This window comes from Ictalurus punctatus, chromosome 22 (genome assembly GCF_001660625.3).
Source record: "Ictalurus punctatus breed USDA103 chromosome 22, Coco_2.0, whole genome shotgun sequence".
NCBI lineage: Eukaryota > Metazoa > Chordata > Actinopteri > Siluriformes > Ictaluridae > Ictalurus > Ictalurus punctatus.
This window is the reverse complement of record NC_030437.2, coordinates 11916608-11943038: the sequence shown is the minus strand read 5'-3', so window position 1 is coordinate 11943038 and position 26431 is coordinate 11916608. Positions and strand designations below refer to the sequence as shown.

The window sequence follows — 26431 nt, the reverse complement described above, 5'->3', positions numbered from 1 at the left end:
CAATATACAGTAAAATAGGCAAAGCTGGATCATTTCATAAATGAAAATTTAAAATTTCTCTAATTTTATTATGGAAAGCCAAGAGGTCCTAAACTGTAATTATAAGTTCTGTGTTCACTGTTTACTTTTTAGATTCACACAGGCATTGAAATGTAACAAGAGCATCTTAAACCTGTTGCTGTACTGAGCCTAAGGCCTTTCAGACTGCCCACTGCATACTGAATAACTTTAAGCTGACTATTTATTAGACTCTCCCTGGGCCATGTATAAAATATATGCTGTGTAATACAGCATACTTAATACCGCATCATGTTTGGCATAATCCTGCATCTATGATCATAATTAGCTATACGACTGTCAAGTTAAATATTACATAATAATATCTATTCCTAAAGAAAAATCATAGACATTAATGTAATACACTATAACACAGGCTGGTATAATATCTCTACTGTTAATTATAATGCAACGCCTGTATTATAATGCATTGCAACATTGGTTATGTGACGTGTGTGTGTATTGGAGGCAGGACGCAAGTGCATAAAATCAGCATGTCTTTTATTTAGGGTAAAATCCTGTAATTATGGTCATAACTCCAGGCAGGGGCCAAATCACAGGTGGATGGCAACAGATACTAATTCAACAAATACTAATCCATCCATTAATTTTCTATACCGCTTATCCTACAGGGTTGCGGGGAACCTGGAGCCTATCCCAGAGAGCATCAGGCACAAGGCAGGGTACACCCTGGAGAGGGTGCCAATCCATCGCACACTAGGGACACTTTGGACATGCCTGCATGTCTTTGGACTAGGGGAAGAAACCGGAGTACCCAGAGGAAACCCCCAGGGAGAACATGCAAACTCCACACACAGGGCAGCGACGGGAATCAAACCCAAACCCGTGAGGTGAACGTGCTAATCACTAAACCATCATGTGCCCTCAAATGCAAAGCCAAGGAACTAGGGAAAACTAGAAACAAGGTTGGGAAATACACGATAATGGCAAGACTTCACAGAGAGTAAAAGGCACAGGAGGATATAAATAAACAAATGAATCGGGCTTAATAAAGAACACATAGACACAGTTGAGGAAGAACACCAATAACAGCACAGAGGTGGAGACAAGACCTGAATCACAGTGAAAGCATATGTCAGTGTTAACAAAAACGCACATGGAAGGAAATCAAAACAAAACATGAGAACCACGCCTGTCACGCTTAATGCGCTGCAAGAAGAGAAATTTCTTTATACAGTATGTAACAACGTATGAGCATTTATGGGTGATTATGCCAGGCATTATAACACTTTATAGAAGTGTTTATAATACACTATGAAATTTATGCATGCAACCATAAACATTTATAAATAATTATTCAGGCACATTTTAGTCACTATAAAATATTATGTATAGAACATATAAATGTATTTAAAATGCACTATATGTCCAAGGATTCATATGAAGTGTTGTTCTCATGTCAACCACTGCAGGTTATTGGCTTCTACTCCTATATTTATCTTCTTTGTGTTTTTGGGTATAATGTGTAAGGATAAGCAATAGTTAAATGTACAGTATATACAGGGCAGTAGGATTACTCTGAAGTAATCTTTTGTACACTTTTGTAACTGTTTCATGCTTAACCAGCACAGACATCCTAACTTCCAAGCACTTTGTGTTCCTAAGCTTTCCCGGTTTTAACTTTTACCTACTTTATAATGATTAGCATCTGTTTTGGCCGCCAGCCTGGTACACGGCACATCCTAATAATTATAATGGAGAATTTTCCATACAATTAACTCTAACTGGTTTGGTACCAACAGCATTGGAAAGTGTGGAGTTAAGTAAGCATTAGTTCCATAGACTTGTGGACTAAGTTTGATAGTATCATGGATATAAAGTAATCTATCATGTAATAAAAAAGTAAATAAAAACAAACACTTACAAGCTACTAGGATATTATACTATGTACTATGCAAACCAGTAGTCAAGGTCAATGAGCCATCTGTAAAGGGGTGTCAGTATCTCTATCTGGAGAACCCTTTAAGGTACTACAACCAATGCTACAATAATAAAACACAAAGAAAAGATAGGGAATGAATGGGTAGAACCATTTTGCCTGCTATTAGCAGTTGAGGAAGTGTGTACACATTTTTTTTTCTTAAAGTTCAAGTGAGTCATATCTGTGTTTTGTGGCAAACTTCACCATGCCCATGCAAGTATTTGATCAGCGCACAAATCCAGACATAACACAGAGGCAGATTAAGTATTAACTCATATGTTTGTGCTTATCTCAATTATGAATACTGCACATAGATACTCATATTGTTTTAAAGGATCAGCTCTATGGTTAAAAGGGCCAGGCTGCAACAGTGAAATTTGCCTGAGGTGTGCCTCTTCACTGTTTGTTATGACTAATAGCCTTGGTTAGCATGCCAGCGTCTGCACCTTTTGGCCAGACTGGTAGGAGTGCATGGCCTGAAAGGATGACTTTCTAAATTAAAATAATTCCAACAGTTCTCCAGTTCATGAAGAGAATGAAAAAAAACACCACACAATCTGGTTTATTTGTGTCGAATATGTGAATGAACCCACAGTTCTGAGCCAGTACCCCTGCTCAACCTTCAGGCTTGAGGGCACAGCTCAAACCACCTTTCTGCTCATACATCAAGTGCAGCCGCAAGCTTCAAAACATGTCTCTTTCTCATTATCGCCTGCCATTAGCTGCTCTCAGTGTGTCAACATTAAGGATGAATGCCGCTCTATCTTCCCTGGCAGGTGTCTGTTCTCACTGCTAATGCATGATTAGGCCCTGCATGTGAACTCAATCATGATGTCAATGAACCCTAAATGCTCAGCTAACTCTTTAGGACCAGGTGAGAGTCTGCAGACTAAATTCCAAAACGTGTCAAATGAAGTGGAATCCTATTTTGTCCTTAATCCCTGAATTTGGAGTCACTTTTCCTGGACAGTTTCTTCTTCAATTACAAAAGAGACAATAAACATGCAATCTGGCTCTGTGGAATCATTTTATGGCTTCATAAAGTTGGTCACTGCAAACACACGAATATTGGCAGGTTACATATTAAAGATACTGTCCTAAAAAGAGTGCAATATGCAGTGTTACATAAAAATCTCTTTAGTAGATATTATATTCCAGCTTGGTGAGAATATCATTGGCCATATAGTACATCCCACAAAAAAAGCATTCCAAACTGAATTAGCACATCCTTATTTAGCAATATTTGCCATAATTCCCAGCTACGTAGTACTCCCAGCTAAGCAGTTAGCTTTGATTAACACTATTTGACTTTTATATCCAGCCAAAGCTTGCCTGCTAACATTAGACTAATGCTTGTATAAGTATTAAATAATTAAATAATAAAACCAAGCACTATCAAGATAGCTAACATTAGAATATTCATTCATTCTTTCATTCATTCATTTTCAGTAAGAGCTTTATCCTGGTCAGGGTCAGGGTGGATTCAAAGCATCTCCCAGTGTGAGACACAGAGGGCACCATGTCACACACACTTATTTACAACTAGGGACAGTTTTGGCATAGCCAATTCTGGCATGTTTTTTTGGAGTCTGGAGGAAACCAGAGAACCCTGAAGAAACCAAGCAGACAAAGGGGAGACTTGCAAAACTCCACACAGACAGTATCCCAAACCAACTGTAACTGAGGACCCTGAAGCTCATGATACCTGCAGCACAACCAGTGGGTAGTGGTGGCTTGGGGGCATTGGTGGCTTAGCGGTTAAGGTTCTGGGTTACTGATTGGAAGGTCAGGGGTTCAAGCCCTGGTGCTGTTGGGCCACTGTTGGACCCTCGAGCAAGGCACTTAACCCTTTCTGCTCTAGTGTCATGCTGTATCGTGGCTGACCCTGACCCCAACCTCCTGGCATGCTGAGATATGTGAAGAAAATAATTTCACTGTGTTGTGACCAAAAAAGACTCATTATCATTATCAACCATGCCACTCAGATTCTGTTAACCACTAGCTTACTAGCCACAGTCAAGGAATTGTCAAACAATTCAAATATATGTTCATAATATAGGAGTCCTAAAGGACTCTTCAGTTCCTCTCTGTGGGGGAATCGTTAAAGCAGCTACAATTGAACCTTCAATAGGAAATCTTTAGGGAATGAATAGAGCAAGGATAGAGAAAATGTCTTGTCTTTGTAAATGCTGCTTGTGAATTAACTGTAAGTTCTCTTTATTTGTTATTTAAGACAGCATGATCCTCGTTGCCTGTTCTGCATTGTCTCCTCTTGCCTGTTGATCGACCACAGGCCTGTTTTGATCCTCTACTAACTGCTGAGTCAAACGTCTGAGTGTTGTAACCACTGCATTGCTTCAGTATCTGAAGCAATCCAAGAAATCTCAAACGTCTTAAAATACAAAGATTACAAACAGCTGTTAAAATCACAGCATTAAACTGTTTCTATGTTACAGGTTTAGACCCTGAAACTCACAGCTAACATAACTGTAATGGATTAGTCTTGAATTCATTTCTCTTCACTATGATTTCTTCACATTAATGTGTAGGGCTTACCACGATTCAAAGTCCTAATTAAAGTCATTTGTATTCCTGGGCCAGAAAAAAAAGGCTAAAGATCTATGATAATTGCAAGGATCCTCACACTTACATCTGTTCTTTTGAAAGTCTCAAACAAACATGGGCAAAATAACGTTAGCATATGTGCCATTTGCTAAACCCTTTATCTCCATGGCTGATGTTACAATTACAGACTCGTGATGAAATATGCTCATTATGCAGCTGAAAGCTGGTGCCCATTGTCTTGGAAACTGCTTTTGAAATCCCGTAACTGCCAGCTTCAATTTGCCTTTCTGAATGTCCCTCAAACACAGAGCAGGGAAATGAGGGCTCTCTGATGCCTAGAACTAATGAGCAATGATTGCAATTAAAGCTACCATCAAGAGGGTCACTGCTGTTTTTTTTTTTATATTCACAGTTTTAACCGTTATTAATTGTAATGGCTTCAGTGGTTTTGTATTTGTGGAAAAGAAACACAATGAAAGCAAGAGTGAAAAGAACCTGCATTATCTAGCAGAAGGAAATGATGCTGTTATTCTTGTCACAGTACCATTCAGGACATCAGCCTGTTTTATATAAAGGGAAATAAAAAATGATAAGGTTGCATGCTAAGCATACCGAGTTCTACTAATATATAAAATATATACAATGTACAATATATACAATCTACAAATTCCTAAATAGTAAGCTGGAAGATCACGGTTTCAGAGCAACACCAAGTTTTAATTAACAACTGTCTTATTTTTATGTGAGGCTGGCATTTGCTTTAACATGCAATTTAAAGTTCATGAGGAAAGAGCTGAGCAAGAGAGGAAACTTGCTCCCATGGCACTGATGTTTCCCATAAGTTCTCTCTCTCTCTCTCTCTCTCTCTCTCTCTCTCTCTCTCGCTCTCTCTCTCTCTCGCTCTCTCTCTCTCGCTCTCTCTCTCTCGCTCTCTCTAGGAAGCTTTCCGTTGAACCCGAAGATGATCTGTATTCTCCACTGACCCTGGATATATTGCTAATTAAGGTCCCAGAGCAGTGGGGGAAGGAGGGCAAGAAGATGAAGAGTTCAGCTGGTGGGTGGCCAATGTAGGAGAGCTGAGAATCATGGCAGAATGCCAGTGTGTGCTGTTAGATGAAATTGATTTGAAGAGTGGGGGGGGAGTGGGATACAGCGTAATAGAATTAAGTCTGACAAAAGCGCTGACCTGAAGGTTAGCTCCAAGGGACAGTGACTCTACAAGGTCAGGCAATACAACACACAGTGTGTATTCTAGCAAGTGAGAGAGGAAATGAGAGGGGGGAAAAAATGAGAGGAAACTAAAAGTAGTGGAGTGAATGTTGTTCTGTGAGACAGGTTAAATCATTCAGAATGGATGAAGAAAATGTACTACATGAGATTCAGAGCCAGCAATGTTTCAGTAGACCGAACCAAAAACTTGAAAAAATATTGTAGCAGGTATGACAATGTATGAAAAAATGTGCAGTGACTCCAGTTTTTTAAACTTGGACCAGCACGGTTTTATAGCAGTTCCTCTGTTGCAGCTTATCCAATCACATGCATTTATAAGGCCGTCCAAGATTCAACGATTTAATGACGGCAGAAATTAGTGCAAAATCAAGCAAACTCCGCAATAATCGGAGCAGCTTGCAATTTTTCAAACTCACCGAAGATTTTCTGTAGATTTGGGCCAAGACACGTCATTTGACGTCATCACAACATGCATTCAGTCAAAACACTCTTTGATTCACGTACGTAGAACATGAGTACAGCTAAAAGGTCTCATTTTCTAACAAACATCACTGCGAAAGAGCGTCCAAAACAATTTCATGCTATTACAATTTTGCCAATTCAAGTAGTTTTCAAGTAGTTCGCAATTTTTTCAAAAGCAGCAGTAAAACCGAGCCTTTTTGTCCAAAACAATCACAAAAAAGCTCTCTATGGACTGATTATCACATGAAGAAAATAACATTTGGGTGAAAGTTTGATATGTTGTGCCAGAACATTGCTATTCAATGTATAGAAACTACTGTCGATAATTTACCTGCGAAAGTTTTCCCTGTGACACTGGGTCACATTTGTTGCTAAGGGTTCATCTTGAAAGTTAATGTACTGTATATCTAATATCTTTATGCACGCACATCTTTTCCTCAATCCGAAACCAAAGACTACTAATAACACCTTTAAAATATGACATAAGGAACTGGTAAACCGTCCTCTCTTTAATAAAACACGTGCTTTTGCATCTATAATATAAAATGCAGCTGTTATTCAACACTCACATGAAACATATGCTCCTACTAACTAGCACCCACTTTTATCCTGTGGTTTACTTTAAACACCGGTAGCTAATTTAAACATCTAAAACCATAGTAAAATATTTTGGAAGTGCATTCGATGGAATAGACTGGACTCTCAGATTTGAGAGTAATAAACTGTGCTGCAGTAAAGCCACGCTCCATTTCTTAATGGCTCAATACACAATGCAATTTGAGAGGTAGACAGTTTTCACAGCTTTTTTGCTCCTCATTCAAGAGCAATAATACGGTCCACAGGTAGAGCAGCCCATCATGGCCAATTGTTTCCCTTGTGTGTGCTTCATCTAAGCTGGTCTAAGACCTTTTCAGCCTCATTGAACATCAATGGCCCCCTCCTGATCCCTGCTTACCTTAAGAACATGGGCAGAGACACTGCAGCACCATACGTAGGTGAAAGAAAAGAGAATGCACAGATACAGAGAAATATTACAAAGAAAGAAAATAATTTGCTTTGCTTCATATATTCAGATGGAGATGCAGACACTGTATCCTGTGTGATTTCTTGGTTGGGACTAAGTTCAGTGTTGTATAGGCTCTGAATCCACTGTGACCCTGAACAAGATAAAGCTGTTATTGAAGAATGAATGAATGAATGAATGAATGGATTGATGGATGTATAGATGGTAACACATTACTTCAGGGCAGTATTCATAGTGCTGCACAACACCTGCATAAGCTCCTCATGACATCTGACATAAATCTAAGTAAGCATTTAGAAAGACTTATTTCAGCAGGTGTGAGCTGTCTTAAAGAATGCTTATGACAATTTGATGCCAAGTAATATAGGTTTTTGTTAACATTGTCACGTAATTAACGTAATGGAGGTTAGGACGGATACAAGTGCAGATAAGAGCTTTTATTAAAGAGAGGCAGGCAGACAAATCCAAATCATGAGACAATAGCGTGGTCAAAAAACAGGCAATGGGTCAGGCAATTGGCAAACAGGCATAAAAACTAGGCAAGGCAAAAGCACATAACGAGAAACAAGAAACAAGATCAATGACTAAGAAACAAAACGAGGAACAGGGTACAAATGCTTGGCATGGTGATAACGCTCAATACTTTGCGAAGTGCAAAGAGACACGAGGGGTTTAAATGACAAAAGTAATCAAGGGTGAACACAAAACAGCTGAGACTAATGATGGCACATACGGGAAACAACCAATGACAATACAGGGGGGGAGACAGGACATAAACCATAACAAATGCACGTGTCGAAAGTAAACAAAGTCATTGTCACTGAAAACCCAAAAGTGTGAGCTCGCGCATCGCATGCTACAGCGCTAGCTCAAGGGGAAATCATGACAGACAATGTTTTGACACTTGATGACACTAATGTTATGACTATGATAAGGATTATGACACTTTCCAGTATGACTTATGAACATGTATTTTATGTCAAACTCATACAATGGTTATGATGTGACCTGTTAAACAGCAAAACTAAACTCACCTAATTTAGGTTCAGGGAATTCATACATAATTTTGTATATGGTCATTATGGTTCGACAATGATACTGCCATTCATTTTCATTAAAGTCTCGTAATCAGAAATCAGAAATTCACTTTACTTAGGGCATTATACTGTACACAACACCAAAGTTATAGTGTCATTATTACCACTGTTAAACAGATGTACTTTTTAACTTTTTACTGGCTTGTGCGAGTCTCACACTGAGGTTATACTGAACAAAGAAGGTACAGTTGAGGTCATAAGTTTATATACACCTTACAGAATCTGCAAAATGTTAGCAATTTAAAAAAAATATGAGGGATCATAAAAATTGCATTTAGTTTTTTATTTAGTTCTGCCTTAAGTTAGCTATTTCACATAACAGGTGTTTACATATAATCCACAAGACACAATAATAACTGAATTTACACAAATGAACCAGTTCAAAAGTTTCCATTATTACTGTGTGTCGTTACCTGGATGATCAACGATTGTTTTTATGTTTTGTGATAGTTGTTCATGAGTCCCTTGTTTGTCCTGAGCAGTTAAACCGCCTACTGTTCTTCACTAAAATCCTCCAGGTCCTGCACATTCTTTGGTTTTCCAGCATCTTCTGCATATTTGACCCCTTTCCAAAAGTGACTATATGATGTTGAGATCCATTTTTTCACGCTGAGGACAACTGAGGACTCGTAAACAACTATTACAAAAGGTGCAAATGTTCACTGATGCTCAAGAAGGCAACACGATACATTAAGAGCCGGGGGGCTTAAATTGTTACCCATCCATCTATTTTCTATATCGCTTATCCTACAAGGTTACGGGGAACATAGAGTCTATCCCAGGGAGCATGGGAAACAAGGGGTAGTCATTTAAGTGATGTGCTAACCTACATGAAAACTCAGTTGTTTTTTTGAACAACCATGTGATACTTTTTTAAACAAGTATGACCAGAGGAATTTGTGTGAACTTATATTTCTCTAATAGAATAATCATTGTACTGTTTAATTCTGCTTTCACAGTAGCAAACTCTATTTCTCATGCATGATACCTGAACTAGACTGTATTTCTATTTATTGCCTAGTTATTGCCTATTACCTGTAATTTGGCCAGACCACTAATCTAAAATGTAATCAGTTTCTTGCGTTGAAAATGGCTCATTGACTGTGACCAAACAAATTGTTCACTTCATTAACAATGATTCGGGATAATGATGGTGTGGGCAGCACTACAGGTCCTGGCCTGTTATGAATTCATAAACTGACAGTTGTTCTGATGGGGTTATTATAACAGTTCAGGAAGCTTTAGGCTAATTCTCCTCCTTCTCTTTTTCAAATTCTAAATATAATGGAAATGAAGCTGATTTTTCTTTTTACCTCTATGAGGTATATTTCACATGCAAGTTTTAAAAAGTAGGTCGCTGGTAATAAAATAAGGATGGCAATTCATTCAAACAGATTCCTCATTGCTTAAATTTATAGTGGTAGTAACTATAATATCCATTTATCTTTATTACACAAGCCTAACATTCAAAGTGATTTGTAGCTGCCAAATTTTGAATCATATTAGTGAATCCTCAAGCTCCGTTATTCTGAATGAATGATGGGTCTCCATGAGTCTGGAAGCAGTATTAGGTATGTTGCAACAGCATCTGGATATCCACTTTCTTTCCAATAAACTGAACCCCGCTTATATTAAAATTGACATTGCTGTGAATCACTCTCTTCCTGAGCTGTGGAAGGTCCTCCAAAATGCACTCAACTCAGTGCAGCCACTTCATCATCTCCCGTATGACACGGCGCTGCATTAATACTGTTGGGGTCAGACATTGTGGACTCCATTGTGGTCTGCCAAACAGCATCCATTCTGATTGTTATACAAAATTTATCCACTGGCTTGCAATCATTACTATTGATTTATCATGTTAATATTTTTAAATGATGAATGTATACTACAGTTTATTACTTATTACCGTTTACCTACTCTCATACCACATTGTCCTTCATGCTGCATTGAGCAAAGAAGCAGACACTAAATATCATGCATACAAGGTATCCTTACTTATTAAGGATCGATTATAAAGGGACCAAGTAGAAAAAAAAAACTTTGACAGTCCCTGATATACGCGAGTTAAACTTAAGGGATTTTAAAATAATAATAATAATAATAATAATAATCATCATCATCATCATCATTATCATCATCATCATAATCATCATAATAATAGTTAAACATATTGGTAATATTTCACATGAATGCTGTATTCATAACACATTAAAAGAAATTCATTTCTAACATTTTATAGCGCATACATAATGCCTTGTATGTCCTGGCCTAAGCCTCTCACTAGACATAAAGAAAGAAACAAACTCACTAGACATAAAGAAAACGGTGTAAAAAAAAAATGGTGTATGGTATAATAAATGTGTTATATCAGGGGCTGTGTTATAGGGCATTATAATATCAGTGTTGTGCAGTATATCCTGAAGTTCTATACTCATGCTTAATTAACTACTTATGAGCATTTAAACAGCCTTTTGCCAAATGTATTATGAATGCTAGATGGTATTGTAAATACCATTAAAATTATTATGAATACATGATTTATTGCATGTTATTTAATACAGTAAAGCCTCTACATTTATCCTTGCTTGTTTGAGAGTAAAAAATTTGTTTAATATATTTATATTGTTGTTAAATTTTCATCAAGGTAAGTATTGGGCCGGGAATACCCTTCTGATAAAGAAATGTGGTGTGGATGAAGCTCCCATCTATTTTACTTTCCACACAACCCAATTATTATATTTATTTTTAGTAAAAACAATCTGAACTGAGGAATTCATCAACACTTCACTGTGATATCAGGCAGAATAATAACAGCGACTCCTCTGCGTGACAGTGGCCTCAGCTCAGCCCAGTGAGGCTACAATTTTTTATCAAGATTCATGGCTTAGCCTTCGTCACCAAAGCCGCTTTAATTTTCCTGCTCCACTTGGTTTAAGTGAGAAAAATCAGTGTTCAAAAACACCACTCATGGTTCCAATATCCTGATACATTCCTACAGCTGAAAATGCTTTCATCAGAAAACAATAAAACTACTGAGCCATATGCCTTCAATATTTATGCTTATAAATACGAATAAATAAGTAATGAATCCCACATCAAACTATCAATCTGTTCTGCTTTAATCTCAGTGTTTCCATGCTCAAACATACACACCAGCTCATGCCTCCAAATGTCCTAGTGGCAATTCCCTGTCTAGGATCACATTAGATGAGGTGAGGTGTTGGCGTGCTGAGATGTGCCCTCGAGCACTCTATTTGGACAAAATGGCACTACACAGTGTTCCCCAACCCCCTCACCCAAGCACGCGCGCGCAAGCACACACACAATACACAGCCTTTTCTTGCCACAGACTTCAAATATCTCAAGGATTTTCTCATGCAATATACAACAACAGGACAGCATGTCTACATCAAAGTGCTCCACAGAGGATGCTGTCCCAGAATATGACATGAAGAGGCCACAGAAAGAGGGATTTTCTGTTCCCGCTGGTGCTAATTCATGATAATAATTAAAGGAATTGCACATAAAGGGGCAAATTATATTGCAACATAAACTACAACGCATCACAGCGTGAGTTATTGATGAAAACAAAGCCAATGGGAAAATGCAGAAAAATTCACCAATTTTTTATTTCATAGCTTATATAGCATAGATGTGGATGAACTTTTGGAAGTGTCTAGTAATAAATTGGTGTGGTCATAACCAGCCAGTGTAATATTTGACTATTTGTGAAAATTTTCAGTTTATTATACATGTTATAATACATGGTGAGCATGGTCACAACAACCAAATTAAATGTCTACAATAGGGGTGTAGTATCTGTATATGTTTAGTGGTCCATATCTGTATCTGTAATCAGATTTTAACATGAAGCGAGAATGGTCTAAACCAGAAGAGGTTATTTTGGTTGTTCGTTTGTTTTGTAATTAATTGTTTCAGTTCGAATGTTCCTATTTTTAATTGTTTTAAGTGTTTGGTTGTTTTTTTTTGTTATTCCTTGTGGCGGATTGTTGTTAGGGTTTACTATTATGCTGCATTCTTCATTAGGGCTTACTTGAAAAAGAGTTTTTATCTCGATGTGACTACTCTGTGTCAGGTCAACTCCATCTGTGAACTCAGAACTCAGTTCAGCAGAATGCACCGTGGCCTACAGACACGGCCGCCCCAGACTAAGTTACCCAGAACCCACTATTACTGACACATTCACAATCACCGGACTATTGATCACATGCACCTGTTCCATATCACACACACAACTTAATAAGAGAGACTTTCATTCACTAATAATTGCGAAGTAAACGCTCAGTTTGTGCATCCGCCCCTGACATTTACTAAGCCTTATTTTCCTGTGTTTGTTATCCCGGTATCTTGGTTCGACTTTGCCCTGTTTATGCTGATTGTGCCTCCCCTGACCCTCACCTGTTAATTGACTTTGATTTTGCCAATCGTAATGGATTTGTCTGCCTGCTTGTTTCTACTAATAAATTTCACTCTGCTGCATTTGAATCCATCTCACCTCTGGTTATTGTGACACTCTGTTTAAATAAAGGCTAAATAAAATAAGTAAAATTAAACTAAATATGAACTATTTGAGCTCATAACTGGTCTCAACTAAAGTTCATAATTGGTCTCAACTAGACAGTGTATTTAATCTAGCTAGCACAGTTCTTGATTTTGTTTGGACTTGCTTGCGATATTTTCTATCAAATTTATTTAGTTCTATTTCCCAAAATATAAACAAACCCTAATTGAAGTTACCGTGACCCTGATCGGCAGTCACTAAGGATAAACGAGTGAACCTTCCAAATACATCATACAGTGACACGTTCATGCTAATAAATGTGGTCCTTCTTTGACTTATCAGCACACATGAAAGTAAAGCCAAAACCTCCAAGACACTTACGCGATTTTTTTGAAGAACCTTTTTAGATAGCTAGAACTGTTAGCCATGTTTTTAAAGACAGAAGTAGTACATGAAGAAGACAGGCATTGTGCTATAATTAGATTCTCATGAACAGATGAAGATTAGTCTCATGACTTCTACGACTATACATTCCATATGACCAAAAACATTCAGAGACAAAGTTCTTTAGGTTCTTACCTTTGACCTGTACACCAATTCGGAAGTACACATCTGCGATGCTGAGGTAGCGCTCCACCAGAATGTAGTACCACTGTTCCCAAGACAACAGTGGCACCTCCAGTTCACATGGCATATTCTCTCTGCAGTCCACAGCACTGGAGTTGTGGACTGGTGGAGCTCTAGCTCTCAACTTCAAGAGGACTGGGCAGCTTTCACTGCTCCTGTTCCTGGTGCTGCAGTCCACCAGCTGAACCTTTACTGAAGATATGTAACTGGGGATAAATACTCTGTAAGACAAAGAGAAAAGAAATTCTGGTGGTTTGTTTGGTACATATGCTTGGACACTGCACAATGCAGAACCTTCTACCATATTGTTATGTATGTAAGTCCATGCATAGGACCACTATTCTTTATATTAGTGGTCTATATATAGTATATACATATATACTATTATTGTCCAAATGCCAGCAATCTGTGAGGTTAGAAATTCTGCTTACCACATCACACTGCCCACTGATGTCACTGCAAATTGAATCACTATCCATATTTAATTAATTAATTAATTTCCTCAAATACAAAATAGTCTATCTATTCATGCCTTTTACTTCACAATTGTTTTTATATGACCATCACTATATCTAATTCAGACCTGTAATGTATGCTTATCCAATAGAATATACATACATGAGCCGGGGGGGTCTGGGGGGGGGCTTAGGGGTGCTTAGTATGAGCTGCACTCATAGCCACCTCCTAATGATAGTATTTAAACACTTGTGTGAAAGTGAAGCATATATACACGTAAAGGTGTAGGGAGAACATTGACAATTTACTGATTGTAGAAACTATACATATTGAGATATCAGAAAATTACCATGTTAGATTCAGAGCCTTTGTTCTAACTTGTTCAGCAAAAGAACAGTCTGACTGACAGACCAATCTAAAACCTATGTAAGATATAAAACATGCCAAACACAAGGGAAAGGCAGAGAATAAAAAGAAAAAGCAAGCCTTAATAAATGAAAGCTTTTGGATTTTAAGTATGTGTCCAAATGCACCAAACCCAGTAGTTAGAGACCATAAAAGCTGACAGCTGGCATGTCATGGCCACTTACTGCTGACAGTGTTGTCAAAAACTAGATAGCTGCAGTGCCAGAAAATATCATATATATATAGAAGGCGGCTATTGGAAAGAGACCAAAATATAACTTTTTGGTTTAACTGAGAATTGTTATGTTTGGAGAAAGGAAAACACTGCATTCCAGCATAAGAACCTTATTCCATCTGTGAAATATGGTGGTGGTAGTGTCAGGGTTTGGTCCTGTTTTACTGTGCCTCAAGTGAAAGTGGGTCATGCAGTAAGACAACGACCCTAAACACACAAGTCCTTCTACCAAAGAATGGTTAAAGAATACAAGTTTTGGAATGGCTAAGGCAAAGTCCTGACCTTAGTCCAGTAGAAATGTTGTGGAAGGACCTGAAGCAAGCAGTTCATGTGAGGAAACCCACCGATATCCCAGAGTTGAAGCTGTTCTGTACTGAGGAATGGGCTAACATTCCTCCAAGCCGATGTACAGGACTGATCAATAGTTACTGGAAGCATCTAGTTGCAGTTATTGTAGCACAAGGGGGTCACACCACAAACTGAAAGCAAAGGTTCACATACTTATGCCACTCACAGATATGTAATATTAAATCATTTTCCTCAATAAATAGAAAGAGACTGTAAAGAGACTGGCAAAGTATAATATTATGTTTATATGATTAGTTAATAATTTGTTTCTCTTTATCTACTTTGAGGACTTGTGTGAAAATCTTTTTCTTGAGTTAACAGGCTCAGATGCTTTAACATGTTCTCTACCATGCATGTATTAATGGATAAAATAGGCTTAGGGCAGAGGTTCGCACCCTTTTGCAACTAAAGCCCCCCCAAGCCTCCCCTATCATGTGACCCCCCCCCCCCCCCCCCCCCCCCCCCGCCCACCCCCAAGCCTCCACTATCATGTGATCACCCCCCCCACACACACACACACATTGGAGGAGACCAGGTATAATGATTATCCATTCCAGTGGTTCTCAACCAGATAGATAGATAGATATTTTTTTTTGCTTTTGTGTTTTTGTACTTTTTTTTAATTACTTTTCATAACTTGTGATTTTTTAAAATAATTTTTATGACTGTTATAAAATTATTTAACAGACAGATATGGAACATGGATGATTAAAAATGTTTCTGAACACTATAACTACTGTGACCAAGAGATCTAGGCTGTAATAACGTGGACTATTTTACATGTAAAACATGTTGCGTTCCATTCGTCTTACATTCTATAAACATTCGCATATGAAGGATGTAAATTGGGATGAAGGGTGCGTCTCGTTATCCGTTATCCAGATTGTTAAATCTCCGGCTCTCAGCCCCTCACTGAACAGAGCAGATGCAGAGAGAGTTGAGAGTGCAGCGGGAAAGCGAGACCTCGCGCTTGCAGGACAGTACTGGCCACATTTGGAAAGTTAATAAGGTTTGTCCAAAAAGTCGCTAGATTTGTCGCTAGTTGCTTTTTTCTTCTTTTTTTGCAAAAAAAAAAGTAGCTAAAGGGGTCTGAAAATGCACTAAATTGGCAACACTGGTCTGCACTGAGAGCTAGATAAAAGGCAGGTTAAGCTCCGCCTCTCCCCAGCAAAAAGAAAATACAGAGGGAGAGGGAATGCGGGGTTTTTCATTTATGCACATTTTATTTGAAAAGCAATAAAATACACTGAGTATTTGATGCCCTGACTGTGTTTTTTTTTCTTGATAACAATTTGTGCACCCCCTTCCGATCTCTCCCCCCTGGTTGAGAACCACTGGCTTAGAGTAATACACGTGATACACTAACACAGGAAACTGAAATCCACAACCTGTACATGAAGTTCACAGAAAAACCTAACATTTCTGCATACCATGATTGTACAGATTAGTTCTTCTTGTCAGCTGAAGCCGGTCTGGCCATTCTCCTCTGACCTCTCTTACGAACATGGCATTTCCATCTTCAGAACTGCTGCTCACAGAATGCTTTTTTTTTTTTTGCAACGTTCTGTGTAAACTCTAGAAACTGTTGCACATGAAAACCCCAGGAGTTCTCATTTCCACAGAGTGATGTTTAATGTGAACATTAACTAAAGCTTTTGACCTGCTTGATTTTAGGCATTATGCTGCTGCCACATGATTGGCCAATTGGGTAACTGTATGAATGAGCAAGTGTACAGTGTGTCTAACAAAGTGGATGGTGAGTGTATTGTATATGCATACACTATGTGGCCAAATGTTTGTGAACATCTGACCACCCATTCCAGATTTACTCCTCCACAGAAGGCTAGGAAGGCTTTCCACTAGATTTTGGAGTGTGTCTATTGGGATTTGTGCTCATTCAGCCCCAAGAGCATTAGTGAGGTCAGGCACTGATGTTGGGGTGAGGAGGTCTGGGGTGTAGTGTGTTGTAGTTCATCCCAAAAGTGTTCAGTCAAGTTGAAGTCAGGGCTCAGTGCAGATCACTTGAGTTTTTCTACACCAACCTTGGCAAACCATGTCTTCATGGACCACACATTGTGCACAGGGACATTGTCATACTGGAACAGGTGTGGGCCTCTTAGTGGCAGTGAAGGGAAATTGTAATGCTACAGCATCCAAAGACATTATATATACACTTGTGTGCTTCCAACTTTTGGGAAAAGCCCACATACAGTCATGCAAAAAAATAAGTACACCTCATGGAAATATATATTTTTTTTTTACGTATTTGGACAAGCAAACATTTGATCCTTTTTGAAACAGTGCCTATTAATAAAGTTGATACACTATAAAATGACACATAAAACTGACATTTTGTAGTAATTTTCACAATTTAAATTAACAAAAAAACAGATCATTCACATGGAAAAAGTATGTACACCCCCACATTTATCACACCTTCAAACCCATAAATTAGAATCAGGTGTTCAAGATCAGGTGCCAGTGAACCTACTTAGGTAGTGCAGGGGGAACCTGTCTTATTTATACCCCTCTCATATCTAGTGTCTGGTGTTCCCTTTATTATTGAGTGTGTGGTGTCATCATGCCAAGATCTAAAAAGTTCTATAAGGCCTTCAGAAAAAAGTTTGTGGATGCCTATAAGTCTGTCAATCATCATTCCTGACATCATGAGGTGTACTTATTTTTTCCATGGGGTGTACTTATTTTTTTCACATGACTGTATGTATGTGATGGTCAGATGTCCACAAATTTTTGGGCATATACTGTATATCATGTACTCACATCTACATCTAAGTTTGATGTTAAATCGTTAAATTGTGTTATATTGAACCCTAAACAGAAGCATAATTGGCTCGGGATTTCATGTTATTCATAAGCATAAACTAATTACAAACCTAGGCGAGTTTCCATTTTTTCACTCATGACACAGTTCATTCTGTCTCCACTTTTGTAGCAAGGTAATTAAGCAATGTGAACAAGGCATCAAACACTTAATCAAACAGAACACAATTTGTTTACATGATCCATCATGACCGTTCCAGTAAACAGGGTTCTTTGAATTTAAATTGTCTCTTTGGAATCCGCTCCCATTTCGTTCAGGCTTAAATGATGTATTGCTATTTCCAATTTTCTGCACCATTATGTTTATTTCACAACTAATTAAATAATTTCAATTTCTGAGTAATGTTTATTCTGGTGAAAAGTTTATTTAATTGTTTAGTGAGCTTGACATGAGCTTCAGTTGATGGTCAAAACGTTTGGGGTTTATTATTATTATTATTATTATTATTATTATTATTATTATTATAATTATTATTATTATTATTATTATTTATTAATTTATTTATTTATTTATTTATTTTAAATAATTGTGGTTTATAATAGCACATTGACTTCAGGGTTATCTATGGCAAATTATGAGAACTTGAGTGCTATTAATTAAATGTGACATAATTATGAGTTTATTTGTTTATAAGGCTATGTACACCATAAAATATGACTTGTTTAGGATGATGGCCTCTAGAGATGCCTCTTCGTTCTCATTGATTAAATATTAGTGGTCCACATGTTTTTTTTTCTGTTTGCAGAATATGTGGCACTACAGATGCTGCATTTTTCCTCTAAGCAGATATTTTATTGACAGCTGCCAGAATGTGAGGAGAGCCTCACCAAATATTACAGAAAATATTCTGACATAAAAATCCCTGACTCTACTTTTAGTACATTTAGCCTTATCTAGTCTGAAACCTTCATAGTAATCAGTAACAGTGATTTTAAAACCAACCAGTATTATTAATAATATGATTTATGAGTTTATGTTCTTTATATAAAAACTACTGCATTGCATCTTTTGAAGGTGGAAAAAAAACCTGATGTCATGAAAAACTGTACCGATTTAAAAACTAAGGTGATATGGTTATATTTTGTTCAATTTCATTCACAGGAAAAGGTATGAACACTATCCCTGCTCTGTAACTTTTCATCTTTTCATACGATTTGTGCGGTGTGTATTGAATTGAAGCATGAGACCATGTTGAGACTTTCACACTCTTTATTTTCCAAGGTTATGCACTGCTCTGATTTCACACCTATGTCTCTTAGATGCTTCCATTTCTATTTAAAGAAAAGGTTGCTTGCTATTTGAGACACTAATTAATATTTGAACATCATAATGATGGAGGCCTATGAAAGAGAACAGAAAACGATGTGCACAGAATGATGAAGAGGGTGTGTGTGTGTGTGTGTGAGTGTGTGCATGTGTGATACAGACATCCTGCTGTTAGTATGCTGAGCAGTGCTGCAAATGGCACAAGCGTTCTTATCAGCCTCATTGAAGCTTTGGATCCTAAAATAGATATCAGACTGATGTTTGTGGAATCTACCTGCAAAAAATGAGCCTTTCAGCATCATCATATCAGGGATGAATCAATCATTCCCAGCTGGGCTAGTGCCTGAGTATATTTGCATACTTGTGTGTGCTCATCTATCTGCATTTGTTTATGTACTCAACTATCTGTGTATTCAGTTTTCCTGTCATGGTGTGCAATACTAAAATGTCCACTCACTTGTAGAGAACAGATCTGTTGTGACCTGGAATCATCTGGTCTATGAAGTAGCCAGGGTAGAGCACCGAAATCCCGATAAGCCTCTGGACTATGAGCTGAGGTTGGAAGAGGTACTGACATTCTTCATGAAGACCCTAAAGAGGAAGATAAAAAAACAAAAAAAACATAAGCAAGCTGTCTGATCACTAAATCCAAGTAGCGCTTGGCTGCGAAATGAGATAAAAGCAAACATCGGGTCCTACTGAGACCAAGTTACTGTCTTAACTATAGTTCTCAAGACAACATCACCTCCCATAACTGTCAGCCATCACTATGTTGTGTGACAACACCTTTGCGTTGCATGCTGTTTCGCAACTCACACTTCCCATGGAAGAAAGAGATCAAACGCATGGCTAGCATAAACTGACACATACTTTGCAAGAACACGAAATCCTCGACATTTGAGCTGTTATACAACAACAACGGACAAGTTATTTAACCATTTCTGTGTAATGGAAGCAGCTAGAAGGATGACATTTTAATATGTAGGATTTATTGTGAATTTTATATAATAGCAGGAATTGGCAATGAGATTGCGGTAGAAAAATAAAGACTGATTTTAGTCTAATCAATCAACTAACCCCGTGCTCAAACCAGCAGCAACAAGACAGTGCAGAAGTAATTTTTGAGAGCTGGTGATTGGTGATATGAAGTAGGAAGTAAGCAAGCCAGAACGGTTTGTCAGAGTTTATGCAAATAAGAAGCAAAGCGATATAGCGAGAACCAATGAGAATGTGGGAAGGTGGACTCTGTGCTACTGTAAGCAGAGTTGACAGAACTGTGCCAGGGGTTCCATCCACATAGAATTGTGGTAAAACAGGTTGTTTTGCATATGTTCTGAAATTGGCTATGCAGTTTGGGTGGCCAGATCTCAATATTCAGGCACTGCCAAGCAACCAACCCACTAGAGACCAATCTAGACTTGAGTCTGGGGTAACATTTAAAACTACTGTAGCATACAGCACGGTATACTGTCAAGTCTTAAGATATGTTTTTGGCCAAAGCCAAATGCCTACAGATGTAATCAATACATGCCTTAGTTCTTTTGTATGCTGATGTAAAATCCCAGTTGTATAACCATGTTGCAAGATTCTCAGCTGCTGTTCGCTTTTGTTGAAGCCACTGGCAACAGAATCACAGCTGAGATCCAAAGAATGCAAGAAAAACAAAGAATTTCAGCAGCATCCAGATGGTGTATAGGCTCAAATTAAAGAACAGATGTGTTGTATAGATTTGCAAGGACAAATTTTCACATGGAGATTGCACAAGGGAATGAGGTGTGTGTGTGTGTGAGAGAGAGAGAGAGAGAGAGAGAGAGAGAGAGAGAGAGAGAGAGAGAGAGAGAGAGAGAAAGGTGGGGGGAAAAGTGAGGGAGGAGGTTGGAGAGGTGTTCCACTGGAGCTTGTATTATTTATTATGGTACATGCTGCCAAATTACAATGCAGCATTTCATCATTCACCCTCTGGCCTCTCTCTGTAGCAGGTAGCCCCTTCCTCAAAGACATTAATCATTGTCAAACAGGACCCAAGCACCACCCCCTCCTCTTCTTCTTCTTGCTTCCCCATCTCCTTCCATTCTGGTAGATTTTCCATGTTGAGTACGGAAATTCCCTCAACGTATCTCTTATACAGAATCACCCTGACCTCACAGGTATGGGAATGCTGGTGTTCCTGCAGCAAAAAAAAAGCTCCTGTGTGACACCTTTCTCTTTTTTTATTGACTTCTACTGTTACAGTTCAGACAGCACTTTGATGTGCCATATATTTTTTCATGGCTAACTGTACTTTCTAGCTCCAGTGATGGGGGATTCTCATATACTCATTTGCTTGAGACAATCCTGACAGAGACATAGTGCAAATCAGTGACGTTTTCCCACTGTGGTCAGTCAGGCATGTTATTACTACATAAGATAGAGAACAAGTGGCTGATTTATCGCTAAACCTGTCAGCTCAATGCAGCAAAACAATAACCCTGCGAGTGACAATCACCCACACTGCAAAATACTCCTTACATTGATGTACTAGTATTAAAAATGACCAAGAATGAAGAAAGAGGGAGGACTAATGGTCTTACTGTGAGGTGGTATGAATTGTGTAATGTTTTTATTGCCTCAGTGGTTATCTTTTTAATAATCTTGTAATCTTCTTTATTTAACATAAAAATGGGTGGATGGTTATTTATTTTTATACATTCAGAGATCAAGAAAGGCAATTTTTTCCTATGTGAAATAGCTATGCTAAAATGCTCCTGAATTAATGAGTGTATGAATGTGTGTGCGCGATGGACTGACATCCCATCTGGGCAGTATTCCCACCCCAGTGTTCTTGATATAGGCTCTGGATCCAACTGAACCCTGGCCAGGATAAAGCAGTTAATGAAGATGGATGGATGGATGGATGGTTAGTGAGTTAGATAGATAGATAGATAGATAGATAGATAGATAGATAGATAGATAGATAGATAGATAGATAATTAGTTAGTTAGTTAGTTAGTAAGTTAGTTAGTTAGTTAGTTAGTTAGTTAGTTAGTTAGTTTGTTAGTTCACATTTCATTATGGCCTGATATGTGGATCCGCTCTGTTGGACAGGTGTCATTACGCCAGACATTTGTGGAAGTCATGCATAGTTCATTATCTCTTGTGTATCATCATGGTCTAATTCGTGCTCAGCTTGATTAGTGTGCTCGTTCATTTTGTTACAATCTATCAGGCAATTACTTATCCTGCCAGCCACCAGCTCTAAAATTGTCTCACTGGGTGCTTTCTGTCTGCTATGTGATACCTCGGACCTTAAATCTGGACATGCAGAGAAGAAACTGTTAGCTTGATTATTGATTATATTTGGGCATGCCAATGTTCTTTTGACCTTGATACTTGATTCATTAGCAATATCTTAATGATGGATTTGCATTCTGTTACAAAGCATCATCTAGAGCTTATGATTTACAAACATTTTTATAATTTTTCCCTTACCACTTACTTTCCTACAGTGGTGGCTGATTTCTGATCAACTCCCTACAAAGCACACAGCACTAGATCCGCCATCGGTTTGAAATGGTACAATGGCGATGAAGGCAGGATAATCAGGATGGAAAGGGAAGTGAAAACCACCTCCACCATTAAATAACAAACTGGAGAAGGAGCCCCATCTGTTGTTTGTGCATGGCTGCATACATAAAGCACAGCTGGTGCTGAAAAAGGGAGGAGGACAAGACATAGCTTTGCCTTAAACCCTCCACACTGCTAACTCCCATCTCCATGCTTTCACTGCATCATTTTGGCATTGCGTAACTGGATCGGCTTGGCATCCTTACAAAAGCTTTATTTAATCATATGACATGCAAATAAACTTTCATACATTCAGTTCTGGTGCAACAAGTGGCACAGTCTCAGAAATTGTTTAAAGTCTGTCCCTGTGCTTTGCTCATCTCCAGCTCTTGTAATGACACAGATGTACGTGAAAACCCCAAACTCTTCCCTATTGTCCAGAACATCTTCTCACATTGCATTAGTTAGGTAAGCAATGTCAAAAAAAAAAAAAAAAAAAAGAAGTTGCACAGCTTGAACAGCAGCTCTAACTCAGATCATCTTACCATATAGCAGTTTTTTTCGTTTTTTATTTTAACCCTATTAAATTTAGTTGCCACGCAACCCGAGTAGACTAAACGGCTTCCCTACTGCCTCTTCACCTGGAAACACAATTAGAGTGTGTTCTGAACCATACAAGGCAGATACTCTGGGGAACTAGAGATTTAAGTTAGACCTCACACCATTCTCACCATCCTCTAGTTTGGTTTTTGCTTCAACAAATCTCTGGCTGGGCTTAATAATGCACACCAGACCAGTGAGAATGAGTTTCATGAATAACTTTCCTGTTGACAGCAGCTGATTGAAAATGCTACAGAGAGACAAACCAGCACTAAATTGACAGATTTCCTCCTCTTGTGTGGCCACTGCCTAAATCAAACCTTGGTGTTCTGGGCGAAATCATATCTCCAAGCTCCTGACAGCTCCCAATTATCTCATTGATTCAGAGAGAGAGTGTGGTTAGCTTGAGACAAACTGTCATTGCACTGAGCTTTTGGTCACTGCTGAGCCATAATAGCATCTCCAGCTAGCAGAGATGCTCCGGCGACCTGAGCTGCTGTGACTTCTTAGATCTTACGTTGCAGAGGTGCCCACTGATTAGACACAAACTTGGAGCTAGCAGAAATTGTCTTATGTCCTTTGTGTATACTAGGCATCAGAAAAGTTAACACAGTGTAAGAAATTAGTAAAGTTCCAGGAACATAAAATCCCTTGCGTACAAAGGCCTGGATGCTACTAATGTGACTAAACTGACTATATTTACTTTGAACGCTGAACCATTAGTACCTAGTTTGTGTCTATAAATGAGACAATTTCAAGTGGTTATGTTTTGTTATGTTTCACATGTTAGTGCTTATGTTTCACAGTGGTGTTCACATTACCAATTTAGTACCATTGACTCTGAAAAGATAAGACCTCTGCTTTTGATTAGAAATAGAGAATAAACATAGACAGTATGTGTATGTGCAATCGTCTTTACATATCCTGTTTTTTTATAGTCGACTGTTTTAACGTCAAAAATTGGTGAAAATCTATTCAATCTATTCTCCTTATAAATGAGCTACCTACAGCTAAATAATTTAAATAAATGCATGCGATTTCCATTGGCTAAGCTGCAACAGAGGTCAATCATGCTTAAAAAAACTGGACAAGCTGATGCCGGTTTTTGTTGTTGTTGTTGTTTTTCTATTTTTGAGTGCTTGGTTAAACCCACTGAAATACTTTGCTGGAACCACATCCATACCACAGTCCACCAGGTGATGGCTCCTGTTGTTTATCACAATTACTCTAGCCACACAGACGACAGAGGAATTTAATGTCCTTTAACTATACGCAAATAATGACTTTAACCTGACCGTACATGAATCCCTATGCTAGATTTCATAGTGCAAGTATAGAGTCTAACAGACAGCAGAGTCAGTATTACCTCATAATGTCTAACTGGTTTCGTCGAACAGCTCACATGTTGACACACAAGCTGGCTTTTATGTTTATGAGACAGCTGTTGTTTACTGTTTACAGGACAGCTGGGTCTTACTGCCTGTGTCAAACCTCTTGATGACTTTGTCCACCATTGGGTGAAAATGCCAGTCTCCATAACTGACTCGGAGTTGTTGCACAGTGCCTGATAAAACGATTTGTCCTTCCAATTAGTCTGTGACTCTCTCCTACATGTATTAATATTAATCTGCTGGTCTGTAGTATATAACTTTATATTAGACCTGTAACATAATGCCACTGTCTGTATCTATATCTGTATCTTATCTGTTTAGTGTTCCAAATATCAGTATACAGTATGTATTAGGATTTAAACCCAAAGTGGGCATGGCCTAAACTGAAAGCATTTTTTTGTTTTTAAATAAAATAACTTTTAAATAAATAAATAAATAAATAAATAAATAAATAAATAAACATACACTAAGCACTCAAAGACTGAAAATACTGGCAAAAAAAAAGATGCTCAGAGAGTATGCATGGGCCAATTAGTTTTTTAATTCCACTCATGCAGTTATTCTTTTGTTTGTACCTGTCTGTCATATATTCTAGTGATATATTCTAATGAATTTAATCGGTTCTATTTCACAAAGTTGATCAAACTAGTAGCTTAATTTAAATAACCACACTGACCAGACAGTTACTAATGATGAATCACACATCTCACATATACTCGCATGAAAGTTTGCTGGGTTCTTCTAGGGATGCACACCTCTAGCCATAATCAGATGCACTGTGAACTTTTCTGGCAAACTTTCATTAACAAAAATAACTTAATTAATACAAACATGAATAGTGAATTTCCTATTCATATCTATCTTGGGATCCAGTTATATAAACAAAATGAATGAATTTTCAAAAGGCATTACAGTTATCATTTAGAGGTGGGTAGAATTACCATATTTTCCTTACAGTTGTCCAGAAACGTGTGATATATTGAAACCATGTTGCATCGTATTTATTTAGGGTTTGCCACTTATCAATATTGTAAAGCCAACATTGTAAATATTGCATACACTAGAGAAATCTTTACATTTTGAGACTAATCATTCATCTCTACACACTGATGTTTCTCTCCACAGTTGAGAGAAATATCCTAACATATGTATATGATATACAGACAAACCACACTATAAGCAGGCAATTATAAATGCCAGAGGTAGAGAAAAGTCTCTGCATATAAACTCGGCTCTTTAAGAAACTGGGATTTATATGGGTTGTTAGATCATGAGAGGATGATTTTTTCCAAGATAGAGTTTGACAACAAGCAATTTCACACAAAACCATTCATTAGGGCTGAGAAAGTGTTTATATTATGTGCAAAGACAACACTAACTAGCTGATATAGGCAAGCTATTCTTTGTTATTGATTGTACATGTTTTCTGCACATCGTTAAGCCTAAATCTAGATGCACTCTTATTGCACAGTAAAGAAATCGTGTCAACAAACAATAAAAAGCACATTTGATTTAAAATGTTTATATGCGGCAACGCCATTAGTTTTATATCCATTATGTGCCAGATAATGATGGTCATAAGTGCACAACATGCGTTAATTTGTGTACGACTATTCAGAATGCTAGGGTATGAACGTGATTCCTTTAAATGTGCTCCATTTGCTGCTTCCCCTTTTCCTACTTCAGTTTCACAGCCCGCTGTACATTTGTTTTAACTTGCAGAAAGTCATTATTATATCCTAATTTAGCCGCTGCTGACACAGATAATTTAAGCATATCCCATGATGAATGATTGACCCTGATTATAACCCTGATT

The 26431-nt window shown here is 38.0% G+C and overlaps 1 protein-coding gene across 1 annotated transcript in view; it reads right to left on the bottom strand.

Moving 5' to 3' along the window:
- Positions 1–26431, bottom strand: part of tmem8b (transmembrane protein 8B) — a 131713-nt gene that overhangs the window by 46089 nt on the left and 59193 nt on the right. Inside the window, exons 4-5 of the mRNA XM_017451268.3 lie at positions 19539–19672; positions 13482–13750 (exon numbers count right to left, since the gene is read on the bottom strand). Coding sequence (XP_017306757.2) covers positions 13482–13750; positions 19539–19672 — 403 coding nt within the window. The remainder of the gene's footprint in view (positions 1–13481; positions 13751–19538; positions 19673–26431) is intronic.